Source organism: Prunus dulcis, chromosome 4 (assembly GCF_902201215.1).
Source record: "Prunus dulcis chromosome 4, ALMONDv2, whole genome shotgun sequence".
Classification (NCBI taxonomy): domain Eukaryota; kingdom Viridiplantae; phylum Streptophyta; class Magnoliopsida; order Rosales; family Rosaceae; genus Prunus; species Prunus dulcis.
The window spans coordinates 9,550,315-9,563,789 of NC_047653.1; the positions used below are offsets into that span (position 1 = coordinate 9,550,315).

General features: G+C 35.2%; 1 protein-coding gene across 6 annotated transcripts; it reads right to left on the minus strand.

Moving 5' to 3' along the window:
• Positions 1 to 4,334: 4,334 nt before the first annotated feature.
• Positions 4,335 to 12,758, minus strand: LOC117624636 (probable leucine-rich repeat receptor-like serine/threonine-protein kinase At3g14840). 6 transcript variants are annotated; one of them, XM_034356006.1, is made up of 24 exons: positions 12,394 to 12,758; positions 12,064 to 12,244; positions 10,952 to 11,023; positions 10,813 to 10,881; positions 10,601 to 10,672; positions 10,423 to 10,494; positions 10,194 to 10,265; positions 10,020 to 10,091; positions 9,862 to 9,933; positions 9,698 to 9,769; positions 9,542 to 9,613; positions 9,095 to 9,166; positions 8,747 to 8,803; positions 8,381 to 8,440; positions 8,259 to 8,294; positions 8,073 to 8,113; positions 7,404 to 7,789; positions 7,059 to 7,254; positions 6,695 to 6,862; positions 6,309 to 6,427; positions 5,971 to 6,181; positions 5,615 to 5,852; positions 5,248 to 5,398; positions 4,335 to 5,022 (listed from the first exon to the last, which is right to left on the minus strand). In XM_034356006.1, exons 1-24 carry the CDS (start codon positions 12,491 to 12,493, stop codon positions 4,627 to 4,629), a joined length of 3,057 nt encoding a protein of 1,018 aa, XP_034211897.1. In that variant the 5' UTR covers positions 12,494 to 12,758; the 3' UTR covers positions 4,335 to 4,626. The 6 variants fall into 6 exon arrangements, with proteins under 6 accessions (XP_034211897.1, XP_034211896.1, XP_034211899.1 ...); XM_034356005.1 differs by having other exon boundaries at positions 6,695 to 6,865; positions 12,394 to 12,719; XM_034356008.1 differs by lacking the exon at positions 9,862 to 9,933 and having other exon boundaries at positions 6,695 to 6,865; positions 12,394 to 12,719.
• Between the last annotated feature and the right edge of the window lie 717 nt (positions 12,759 to 13,475).

Below are 13,475 nucleotides of genomic sequence, written 5' to 3' on the forward strand. Positions count from 1 at the left end.
AGCTTAAACCGGAGATTGGGGCGGGGACAAGGATGGGGACGGGAATGGAGAGCGAAAACAAGAATGGTATTGTCATACTCGACCCCTAACCGGCCCGTCGCTATCCTTACTCTTAATGAGAATTTAATTAGAAAAATAAAGTTCAAAACTCTTTATATCTGTATGAATACAGTGCATATAGAAAATAACTCAATATTGTTTTAAGTTCTCTCCAACGTACACGGTACACTACTAAGGGCAATCATACATTTTTGGAGACTGAAAACAGTACCTAACGTTGTAATAGGCACTGACTTATAATAGTGTCTTTTATATGGGTCCTCTAATCATTCCGTGCCATATTTCTACCAGTCAAACAAAAACCATGAGTCGCTAAGCAAAACTCATTCAAATGAAAGATTTGTAACACAGATCTAGCCCAAACCAGAAAATGGGTTAGATTTACAAACACAATACCAAGAATTAAATTTAAAACTAGACCAAGAAATCCAGACACAACACAATACCAAGAAAAAGACGAGAGTTATAACCAAAAAAAAAAAAATAGACAAAAGGGGTGCGTAAAGATTTGAAGCAGAAAAAGAGGGAAGTTTCAAGAAAGTTGTTAAGAAAATACAAGAGAGAGAGAGAGAGAGAGAGAGAGAGAGTAATGAAAGGAAAAGAGGAGAGAAAGGAGGAAACAGTAGCAATCTTGGGAAGTAAAACGAGAGTGTGGTTAATTGAAGAGAGAGAGAGAGAGAGAGAGGTAGGAATCTTGGGATGAGAAAAAGGAGGAAAGCCATTTTGGTTTACGTATAATTTCACTTAGTTGGTATAATGAGTCTTTTATTTATATATTTTCAAAATTTTAATTAAGTTTTTGTGTTGATTCGTGCCCACAACTGGAAATGGTGGAGAACTTGGGCACTGATTAATTTGTCAGTGCCTTATTTTCTAATATATATTTGACATGAAAGTATTACATATAATTTCTTTAATACTGAAGGCACGGATTTTACGAGTTTTAAAAATTGTTAGTCATGGGAAATTATTGAATCAGTCCCTATTATCATTTTATAGAAACTATTTCTATTATCAGTCCCTAATAACATTCTATAGAGACTGTTTTTATTTGAGTCTCCAATAAAAGGGTCCCTGTTGTAGGTGTGGAAAAGTCCAAGTCATCCAACGGAATATTTCTCATGGAATTTTCATCTTTTTTTTTCTATATATATATATTTTTTATAAAGGAAAACTTAATGGATACTTCATTAAGTTTAAGTGTCAGAGTGATTAACGCTGTGTCTATAGTCAAGACACTCTCATAACACGATCAACTCATATTCTAAATTAACTAATGTGTTAATTCAATTATAATTCATATAAAATTAATAAACTACATTTGAAAAGTTTGGAAGGCTTGAATTTCACTATGTAGTATTGTAAAATTAAAGTATGAACATCAATATTTTTACTTTTAAAAAAGATATACAAGTTTTTTTTAAAAAAAAAATTCTCATGTCTCCGTGTCTTGATTTTTTGAAATTTATTATTTCCCTTGTCTTTGTATTGTGCATCCGTGTCGTCATATTTGTGTTCGTGCAAAATTGACTGTCAAACTAGTAATTAATTATTTTAATTCTAAAATCTGCATCGAAAAGCTGTTTTGACTAAACACGTAATCACCGAAATATAATAATCTATACGTAAAAGTTACACAGCAATCCCTTTTTCAGGTGTCCATTATTTTCATCAGGTGTCCATTATTTTCATCTTTTGGATGGACTCCAACTTCCCAATCAACCAGTCAATGCATTGAAGCTGTATAAAGAAATAAAAAATAAAGAAACAAGAGCCACTTGTGTAAAGAGCCAGCCATGTGAAATCGACCAAACAATTAATGTTTCCCATTTTAAATTCATCCATAAAACCAAAATTATTTTCAAAATAATGTCAGGGACAGGATTCATAGGAATTAAATGGTTAGCTTCAGGTCCCAGGTCGAAGAAAAATAAGCTTCAGTCCAAAAAAGATGAAAGGCTGCTGCTGAGTGCTGACTGAGTCTTTACAGCGACATTAAATTAATATTCCAATTCTGTTCTATCAATATCAATATTGGATGACTTGTCCTTTCTTTGTTTCTTCGTCTAAGAACTTATCAAAAATTTTATATAACCTCAATGAACTTTCCTGGTTGGTGATGCAGGCACTTACAAAGCACATGGTGATTTTAATGTGCCCGGAGACTACTTGTTTATTGTATCTATCAGAAATCATTAAGTACAGTCTATTTATCTACTATGTAATTGTGGAAGTAGCACCGATCATACAATTGTTTTACAGTTTTTGCAATGTATTTTGGGAGCTATATTTTATTTCCTCTACTGCTAAGTTAGGATTGTTAGTTTTCGTTCTTTTAATGTTTTTAGCTTTCTTTAACAAACTTGTAATCTCGTATGTAATCAATTAAGCTCAAAAAATTTAGGCTAATTTAAGTATGCATTCAAAATGATTATAGAAATCCAGATCAACCTTGTTATAGCTGAAATAGAATCAAGATACTTGAAGGTAAAAATCATACATTTTATTCTCACGTGAGTCCAACCTTTGTCAGCTGTAAACTTTCTATTCTAATGTTCTTTGTCTCATTGTGAAGCCAATGTTTGGCTGCCAGCTGGGGAAATTTAGGGCAGACTTCTTTTTGGGTAAAAAGGGTGGCTACAACCAGGGCCGGTCTTGAGATTTTGAAGGTCCTGTGCAAACCTTAAATTGGAGCCTCACATAAGCTAACACAAACTTACACCATTATATAATGCCATACAATAAATGTTTTTTTTTCTTCTTCAAGTGATCAAGGTACCCCTACTCCCAAGGACAAAATTGAAATTTCACAAAAGAATTAAATTTGATTAAATCGATTACATTGGGTCAGAGATGTTACACCTTTTGAATAATCACCATGATTGTGACGATGAGTCTTTGTCATCATAGGTCATACTCAGATATTAAATATTTTTTAACACCTAATTTATTTTGTATCAATATTCCAAGAACATCATTAATTTGATGCAATTATTTTGGTTGACTTAGTTGGATGCATTATTTTTGCGAAATTGAATATCTGAGCATAATTACTGACTAATTCATTGTGATCGGGTATTTATTATTTCAGTTTGTGGTTGTGAAAGTAGATGGGATATTGAATGTTGGTGTTGACATCGGACAAGCCTTTAACACAAGCAGGTTTTGAAGTCGAGTCCTGAATAGAAGTTGAGGCCCTACAAACCAACACAACTAGAAACGTCTTTGTGTCAACAATTTGCTCACTCTGTATATATATAACATTTGTTATACATATAGGTGCTGCTATTTTCACCCATCTGTCCTATTTTCTCACCCACTATGTAAATTTGAAAAATTAAAATCCTACTTTTCCACCCACCATTATTCCTAAAATACCCTTTAATTATTAATTCGACTAAACACCATCAACTCCAAGTTAAAAACATAAAAATTTTAACCCAAAAAAAAAAAAAAAACATTCTTCATCTTCTTCATGTGTTTTCAACATCACGACCTTACCCTACCATATTAATATTCTCATCAACCCCTTAGCATTACTGGTGGCTTCACGACCGCAACACCACCACCACAACAACATACAACCAACAAGACTACAATGGATTTTTAATTGAAGTGATGTTATATGGAATAAGGACCCGTATGTGGGTTAATCAGACTAAAAAAATCTTTAAAATGGAATAAAATTAAAGGACAATTTGGCCTCTATTATCAACACCTACCAACCCTGACACAATATTAAAGGTGGAGTTGAGAATTTGATTTGAAATTTTTTTTTAAAAACTTTTCAAAGGATTGGGATGGGTAGATCAATGCTCGCTGAATTTGTTGAGGTCAGGAAGATGGAAAGAATATGGAGAGTAAAATAAAAAATTTATTTTCTTTTTAAAATTTGTTTTCTTTTTAGGGTTTTAGAAGTCATTGTACATAGGGATAGATTTGTCTTTAATTTTTTTAAAATAAGGTGGGTGGAAAAATATGAGGTGAGTGAAAATAGCAGCACTCTACATATATTATACACATGAAAATTGAATGCGCATTTCTCTTGGAATTTAGATTTCTGAAGTTACAGAAAAAAAGGCTACCGTCCACTTGGGGTCGTTGGATTGGAGCATTGGAAGATGACTTATTCTCATCTCCTGTATCTGTCTAAGCCGAATCTGCCAGTTCATGCCTTCCAACACTCATATTGATATTGCATGACAAGTTCAAAACCACATTGAGCAGAATGCTGATTTCCACCATTCTCTTTCAAATAGAAACAGTAACAAAGCTTAGCTTCCAAGTAATTTATTCAATTTTCCTGACTCTAAACCTCTGCCCTGTATTGCAAATTATGTCATCGTAATGCAATCTTCTTAGAAGATATAATATACCAGCTTCTGTGCTGTAGCAAAGTTGATCCAAGGGATTCATAATTTACATTTACCAATTTACCATGCTGTAGAAACATCTATATTATTCTTTCAGCTATCTTGCCAAACAAAAAATATGTATGCGTGTGTATATAGAGGGGGAGTAGAGATGATATATGAACATAAATGTTTGAGAGTCAAGACAGTTTGCTCAGTTTCTCTCACTTCTGTTGTCCCAGTAAGTTGAATCAGGATTGACTGGATAGAGATCATGAACAGATGTAGATGAACCAGTCCAAGGCCCTTCAGTTGACGCAGTTTGTGTCTGGCTCTCACCGGTTTTCCTTCCGAAACCGGATTCAAAATGTTTCCTCATTGCTTCGATCTCATTAGTTGAGGCATTTGGATCTGAGACCAATTCCTGAACAGCAGCCCTGCCTTCAAGCATGCTCACGACTGAAGACATGGTAGGCCTAACTGTTGAAGTGACATTGCAGCAGAGGAGAGCCACATTGATTGTAAGCATCATCTCTTCTTTGTTGAAGTCTGAGCCCAACCCTGGATCCACTAGGTCCATCAATTTCCCTTGCCCTTTTAGTAGTTGTGCCTAGAAACATATATTGTCAGAGATAATTTGTCTTTACAAATAATTTCACTGAGCTTACATATATTGTCAGGGAAAGATAATGGCAAATGAAGCCAGGCTTGATTTGGATCATCATTAAAACTATTGCAGTATCAGTCACTTTCTCTCAGCCACAAACATAGAATAGAGATCAACAGTATCAGATTAAATTTAACTTTAAATAAGGAAGCAGTAGAATCATGTTACCCAATCAAGAAGATAAAAGCTTTTTTCCTTTGCTCTGTAAGTAGTGTTGTTCCTCCCACTAACAATTTCCAATACAAGAATTCCAAAGCTATAAACATCTGCTTTATCAGTCAGATAACCCCGCATTGCATATTCAGGCGCCATATATCCACTGCAAAAAATCGCTCATCATTTCCCCATATTTAGCTTAGCGAAATACTAAAAATACTACAAAGTTTCTTTAAGAGTACAGATCTAGTTAAGTTTGAAACTTATAAAAAGTAGAGAAACCACCATCTGTTTCCTATTTCTATGGACCCATCGTCGGGGTGGAAGAAATCAAAATAAAAGTATAAGAAGAAAAAAAATATATATCACAGGGACTCACTAAGTTCCAGCAATACGGGTGCTAATGTGTGTGTTATCCTCTTCATCAAGCTTGGCCAATCCAAAGTCAGATATCTTTGGGGTAAGATTTTTATCAAGCAGCACATTAGTAGCCTTGATGTCTCTATGAACGACCTTCAATCTTGATTCCTCGTGGAGGTAAGCCAAACCTCTTGCTATACCAACACAGATCTTGTGCCTTGTTGGCCAATCCAACTTCAACTGACTTTGTTCTGGTCCTTCAATTTGTCAAATTACTCAAAGTTAGTTATAAGGGACATATTTTTTATGTATAAGATCTTTTATACCCATCTGCATGAACCAAGTGAAGTTTAGGCATACAAGAGTAATATTTACCAAACAAAGCACGAGCAAGGCTATTATTTTCCATGTACTCATAGACAAGCAATAGTTGATTTCTTTCAATACAGCATCCGTGAAGCTTGACAAGATGAGGGTGTTGCAGAGCAGAAATCATGCCTATCTCATTCACAAATTCACGATTCCCTTGCTTTGATTTGGAAGAAAGCTGCTTGACAGCAATTACGGTGCCGTCTGATAGAAGGCCCTGCATTTGAGAAACAAAGTCAAAATCCCTTCACTAAAAAGCAGAGCAACTTTAGTAAGAATGCTTACAATTAGTCAAGTTAGCCCAACAGCAATAAATAAATAGAAATATTGGTTCTGCAGAATACCTTGTAAACAGATCCAAAACCACCTTCTCCAATCTTATTGGCTTTGTCAAAGTTGTTTGTGGCAGCTTTGAGTTGCCTGAAGCTAAATTTACTAGTTTGCAGGTCCACGCCCTTTAAATCTGTGTAAGAAGCAAACTCATATAAGAAATTTCATAATGGTAGCATTTTTATTTCTTAATATCATGCGACTGATTCAAGGCCTAGAATTTAACAAGTAACTGGATCTATAGGTAGGCAGACTTCGCATCAAAGGTTTCAACAGTATAATATATTCTAGCAGCATGAAGGCGTTAGAAAGTTCAATATCTAAATAAATATCAACTTACGGAGTGTGCCTAAATATACATGAAAAGTACATACAAAATAACAGCTTAAACTGCACATACCATCCTCCAAAGTATTTTGTTGTCCTAGGAGGCCACACCTCCAAAGAATACCAAAAATCAGTAATATAATGAAGACTCCCCCAGCCACAATTCCAACTACTGCACCTACAGATATGCCACTTCCACCAGATGCAGGTGATATTACAGGTTCTGGTGGGGGTACAAAGTCTGCCGGAAGAAGAATAGCTTTATTAGAGTAAATGCGAATGTAATAGATAAGAGATTGCATTATTCAAACAGCTACCTAAAGCCGGATCTCTTAATTGTGTTGTAATATTAATGCCTAACATGATATTTACATATGAGAAGCTCCCAATGGTCTACAAATAGCAAGTAGAAGAAGCTCAGAACATTGTAAACTTACCAGGATCTACAGAAATAGCTGATATAAGAGGACCATAAACTCCTCTAAGAGGGATACCGGTCGTCCCTTTCCCAGCCCAATAAAAACGGATCTCCAAGGTACCACTAGTTACGGCAGCAGTATAGTTCATTATGACTGCAGTACTAATCCCACCAGCTTTATCGACAATATTGAAATCCTTCTGCACTAGTCTCCCCTGCAATATCCTAGTTTTGTTACATAACATTTCATGACCGTAATGTGGTTTATTTTTTCAGCCTTGACAACCTATTTTTACATGTTATTACTAGAAATTCATAAAAATTTGAATTAAGCAGGAACTAAACAGTGTCTGTTGACCTTTACCTGAATGTAAACATCAAATATACGCCTTCCCAGGCTTTTATATGTTTTGCCATTTGTAAACCCTGTCTCTGCAAAATGGAGGTTTACAGTGTAGTTTCCATTTCCCAGACAAAACCCATAATAAGTTAGAGAGATGGGAGAAAGGCGTGCATTCATGTACAGTTTTGGGTTGGCCATGGAGAGTATCGATTCATTATTTTGGATAAAGGTGTCTTGAGGACGGTCATCATCAGTAAAGTAACCAGTGCTGCTTAAAGCCCAATTTGTTGAGCTCTGGCGAAATGATGAAGGTCCAACTGAATCTGTGTCACTATTAAATGTTGTATTTTTTTCCCCAAAAACAGTTACTTCTTTTCCACCACAATTTATATGGAGAGAGTACCAAGCTACAACAGAAAGCAAAAGATTAGTGGCCATTGAGGAGGAAAACAAAAAAGAATCAACCCCAGAAGAAAAAAAAAGGCAATTATTTCTATTATTCCATTTTGGCATTAGAAGATTCAGGGGTACGATGAATGACTGCACATGCAGGTTCATGATGGGTTGAGGCAAGTGTATAATGGTCTTCTTTCACATGGTACTTTTCCTTTTGGATCATAGCTCCCCCAAAAAAAAAAATTCAAAGATAAATAAATATATCTTGAAGCAATATGTGGAAACCCAACTTACTTTTTGGACATTTTGCAGTTCTGAAACATGAAACAGTTTTTCTGGTAGAATAATGCAGGATCCAGAAGAAGTCAGCAAGATAACATCATAAATGAAAATAAGTTGTAAAATAAAATAAGAATACTCAATTGGAATGCCAGGTAAATTTATCTACGCATGCTTTCAGAGGATTAAGTTGTAACTTACGAACTATTTCCCTTTGAAGAGCTTGCAAACAAGTTCCTGTAGAAATTAACACAAATTGAAAATTTAAATTTTCTCTACAAGACACAAACAAAGTAAACTCAAGCTAATGAAAACATTCTTACAAGCCGCCTTGTGATTGACAACCTGTGTCCCCTATGGTGAAGTTATTATATGAAAGATCACTGCACAAAAAGGGCTGTTATGTAAATTCCTTTCCAAATGCAGTATGAGACAGAAAATAAAATGAGGCTTCAAAATCTGACATGAAAAGGAATAGCTACTATCTAAGAATGCTATCAACAATTTTAAAATCAGTGATCATGAGAAAATAAAGAATGTACATTAATGCCTATTTCATGAGTATAATTGTAAGTGAAGCTCCAATATGAAAAGTCATGTTAACGCATGTACGGTGCTTTATCCAGTATTAGACATCATAAATTTCCTTACTACGTAACTAAATATTAGCATTTGGAAGAGAAGCTTACAAGTTTTCTTTCGTCCAAGTAGGCACGGGTCCAGTCAGCAAGTTTCCAGTTAAGAATCTAAACATAATTGATACAGGAAAAAGGGCATAAATTACTAGAAGGGGGTATAGACATGAGCAATGAATTACTAGATAAAAAATATATATATATATATATCTTCTGTTGTTTGCTTGAGTATTAACGAATTAAAAAATCAATTCATTCCAGTATAACTTGTGAGTCATTAGTTATATAGTAAGCATGATTAACACGTCCAGCTTGTAGGGCTGGGGTGTGACAAAACCATTGGAGAATGTCTGCTTGAGTTTTCTTGTAAGAAAGCCAAGATTTGTAATTCAAATTGCTTACATAAAATCCACTTTTGCTAGAGCAACAAAGCTGCTTGGAATTTCCCCGGTTAGCTTGTTAAAGCTGAGGTCTCTGCACAAACCAATTACAAATGCATTTCAGATATGCTCCCCTAGAGAAAGACGTTATTTAAATTAAAAATAATAATAAAACCTTTCCAGGAATAAGGTAAGTGTCAAATATATGCCATGATCTGCTCGTGTATACATGTGTGTGAGTTATTAGAATAGCATCTAGAAAGAAGATAAGTTATTAGTGTCAAATATATGCCATGATCTGATTACTTAAAAATAGCGCATGTTCTCTTTGTACATACAGAAACATGTGGCCCCCTCCAACATCCTCAAAGTCATTCAATAATCCTTGAGTTATTAGAATAGCATCTAGAAAGAAGATAATTTATCTGAAGACAGTAAATAAAACATGGACAAGGACATTTGTACTAACAAAGTTTTCAAACTCTTCATGTCCCCGAGATATGGAGGTAGCCGTCCAATAATATTGCAACTCCTCAACATCCTGTAACAGAAAAACTAAACTTTTGAGTTTGCAAAAGACTTCTGGTAGAGACAGACATTGTGTGTCATGCAAGCATTAACTCACAGTGTCTTCATGCTTTTCATATTCTCAAGTGGAGGAAAGGGTGCTTCAGGCCCACTCAAGTCAGTAATTCTCCTGCATGTTAAAATTGAGCAATGAACCTAGATTACAGAATTGCTAATCTGTTTGTATTTATAAGTAGATACAAAATCAAAATCCATACTAACAAGTCAGTTAATTTTGTCAAAAGAGAAATGCTGGAAGGAATTGGCCCCGTCAAACCACTAGCCTGAATCAGTCTGTTTTAACAAGTCATAACATTTGAATTAGTGATAATATTCAGAATCAAGTAGCAGCAAAGATAACAAAAACAACAAAAACTCACAGTTTCTCAAGATTTGTCCAGTTCTTTATAAAATCAGGTATCTGCCCAGAAAAGTGACTGTCACCCACCCGGCTGCATAATGATTGGCAAAAGGAAAACAGTACCAATTAATCCTATAATGCGGTATTTGGGTGCTTCGGAAACCTTTAAGAGAAAAGAACAACAGAAGCTTACAAGTCTTTTAGTGTGGTAAGATTTCCAAATGTATCTGGCAACTCCCCGGTAAAATTATTTGAGGTAAGAAGCCTAACCATGAAGGAGACATAACAATTATATTAAAGATAAAGAAGTCGATGATTTCTGATGAAAATATCCAGCACCTGTCTACAGCAAAGCGATTCCCAAGCTATAATAAACCAAATATTATTTCATCACAATAAAATTCGGAATAGGACAATCTTACATTCTTTCTATGAGGAGCAAATTCCCAAGCTGCCAAGGGAGCACTCCAGAGAAATTATTCATAGTGATGTCCCTACACAAAGCAAATTCAATTCCATTGTGTTAAAAAAGATCATCATTAAGGATCTCCAAAAAATCAATTGGAGGAAAGAAGAAACAAATGCGTAATCAACACTCACAAACTCTTCAGGGTTGTGATGTTTCCAATCTCTTTGGGGATAGAACCGGTCAAACGGTTTGCAACAAGGGAACTGCAATTTATGATCACTTTTATCAAATAAATGGCTCAATAACATTATATGGCCATCAATAAGAACACGACAAGAACATCAACACACACACACACACACACACACACATGTATGCAGTGTGAAAAAAAAAAAGACAGTACATGTTGACAAGTGGAAGGGAGCCCCATTCTGGAGGGATGGTACCACTCAGGTAGTTGCGGGCGAGGTCGCTGCAGGAGAAAGAAATGAGTCATTTTCTCATTGACAACAGACATACATGTAAGGTAACAACGTGCTTACATTTCTTTGAGATAGGTGAGCCTAGCCATCTCTTTTGGGAGTGTTCCTGGCAAATCCTGAGCTTTCATAACTCTGTGCTTCATCACAAAACAAGGTTTCAAATCTTAATTGCAATTTAACAAAGACCTGTCTCGCAGCTATACTGTGACTAAAAAGAAATGCTTCTGAAAAATCATAAAGGAGACCAAAACAGTTAAAACACAAATTATTTTGAGAAAATACTTTGACTTCTGAAAAATCGGCTTTACCAATCGTGAATTATGGGTTTAAGGCTCAAAAATTGTTTTTGAGTTTAAAGAAAATAGTTAACATGCAATTACGCAGACAGTTCATGTGCACTTTGTTCTGTAGTGATAAATAAGAAAGCCAACTCTTTCAAAACCAAACAGTTACATAGGCAAGCCTGCATACAGCAGTAATACCAACTACTAACTCATCATAGAACCGAGTATCAATTCATCAAGTGTGTCTGCCAGAAATTCTTCTGCATTTTCTTGAATTAAAATTGAAAGGAAAACCATTCAAGGCCACTTCCACTCATGAACCACCCATAACCCATGACCCAAAGCCGCCTGAGCCCAGTCTTGAAAACACTATTTCTGGAAAACACCATTGCCAAAATACGGAAGAGGAGGTGGCAGGATGATATTTTAAGTCAATTGAGGGGCCAATGTGAAAATGATAAATAATTGATAGGCCCCAGAATACCAAATGTCCAATCACAGCTGAGCTCATGCACTGATTTCAGTGTCAGAGATAGCTCATGGGCCTCCTAGACATTGTCCTTTGATGTAATAATTGTTGTGCTTTTTGGTTTTATTTGTATCTTATCCTCCTAAACTCTAATTATTTCTTTCACATCAAAACTCAAGTAACTTACGCCATATCAGAATCCGAGCATCCTACTCAAAATCAATTAGCGAAAAATGAAAAAAAAAATTTAAGAACTTTATGTTACGCTTTTTATCTCTAATGTGAAATACTTTCGATATGATTCTTCATGCGTATATTCACTCGATACCATCTTAAGATAGTCTAAGAACAAGAGAGATTTTCAAGAGAAAGCTTTCACCGACAAAGAGAGCGAGAGAGAGAGAGAGAGAGAAGTTTACATGCTGGTAATATGGCAGACAGTGGAATTGGCAAAGGAACAATTACAGGTGACGCCATACTCAAATCCTTTGGCCGGATTGGTATCAGTCCATGGTTTTTGATTGTTGCATGGATCTGCATCTCCACTGAAATCCCAGTTCGTCTTCCCCAGTGTCTTTGCTATGTCAGCTAAAGTTTGTACTACATATATATATAAAACAAAGTGCAACAATAATTTAACACCATATGCTCAAAACTTAATTTCTACACATTCTTACAATTACTACCATTAATGTCTAAATAAACAACAACTATAAAGTCATGAATCCAAGCATCATATATACGTATACCTTCATCTCGTGGCAATCGAGTAACTCCAAAAGCAAAATTTGCAAAGCAAACCACCAAGAGAGAATGAAGAAAAAGTCGAGGGAGGAAGAACATATTCATCAATTAATTTTTAAGGGAAACCTTTTCACATTTGAGGAGGAAACCAGTGCCCAAAACGAGAATGGGTTTGTGTTGTGAGGAGAATTAGTGCTTACAGCAAACAGCTTTTTATTTAAAGAGAAAGAGGGTGTGTGGTGGTGGGCGGTGGGTGGTGGGAGAGGGAGTAGACCTCGAAGATCTCAGACTGAAGTCAAATACTTCAAATTATACGAGTATAGAAAATTATTATTCTCATCCACTCTCCTTCTAATAAATTTACGTTTATATAAAATCACTTTAAATTGTCACTGTTGGATTTTGTCCCTGTCTAGCACACTACACATTATTTTTTTGGTTTGAATTAAGTGCATAGTTTTTAGCTCAAGCAAGTGGCACTTTATTGGTTACAGCTTCTTCTTCTAATTGGAAAGGAATATATATATATATATATATATATATATATAGAGAGAGAGAGAGAGAGAGAGAGAGAGAGAGAGAGAGAGGACTTTGACTTATTGAATGAGCAGAGCAGGTACTCTGTCAAAAGCAAAGGCACGTATGATTGGTTGACTTGACTATTCATCTCTGAATATATTCACCTCCTCCTTCGCATCTCCATCAACATATTAACCTTGAAAAGGAGAAAGTTTTGATGACGAATTGGTAAGTAGTGAATGAAACTCAGTATGTTATATAAAAGGTGTACTTGGGGCCATGTAAGGTGAACTCAGTATGGTTTTCTTAAATTTATGAGACATCTTATTGGATCTACTTCACATTGTATTTCAATAATCCGAACTGTTGGATTTTGAAGACTTCATTCATAGACCATTTTTGAAAAAACAAACATTAGGCAATTCATAAGATATTAAGATATATAATTATGATTACATAAAGAGATGAACACAAAGCTTCTTTTTTTTTTGAACACTAAATAACTATCATTTAATCAAATGGTTGAATATTATTCGACTTTGTTGAGTTTTTTCAGAAATAATCTATG

Bases quoted from the DNA above. Each gene is read 5' to 3' on its own strand.
- LOC117624636 (XM_034356005.1), bottom strand. From the start codon at position 12,493: ATGAATATGTTCTTCCTCCCTCGACTTTTTCTTCATTCTCTCTTGGTG. The intron at 10,882-10,951 runs GTAAGCACGTTG...TTTCTCCTGCAG, and splicing joins CTCACCTATCTCAAAGAAAT to CGACCTCGCCCGCAACTACC. The intron at 7,790-8,072 runs GTAAGTTGGGTT...TTTCTGTTGTAG, and splicing joins AACTGCAAAATGTCCAAAAA to CTTGGTACTCTCTCCATATA.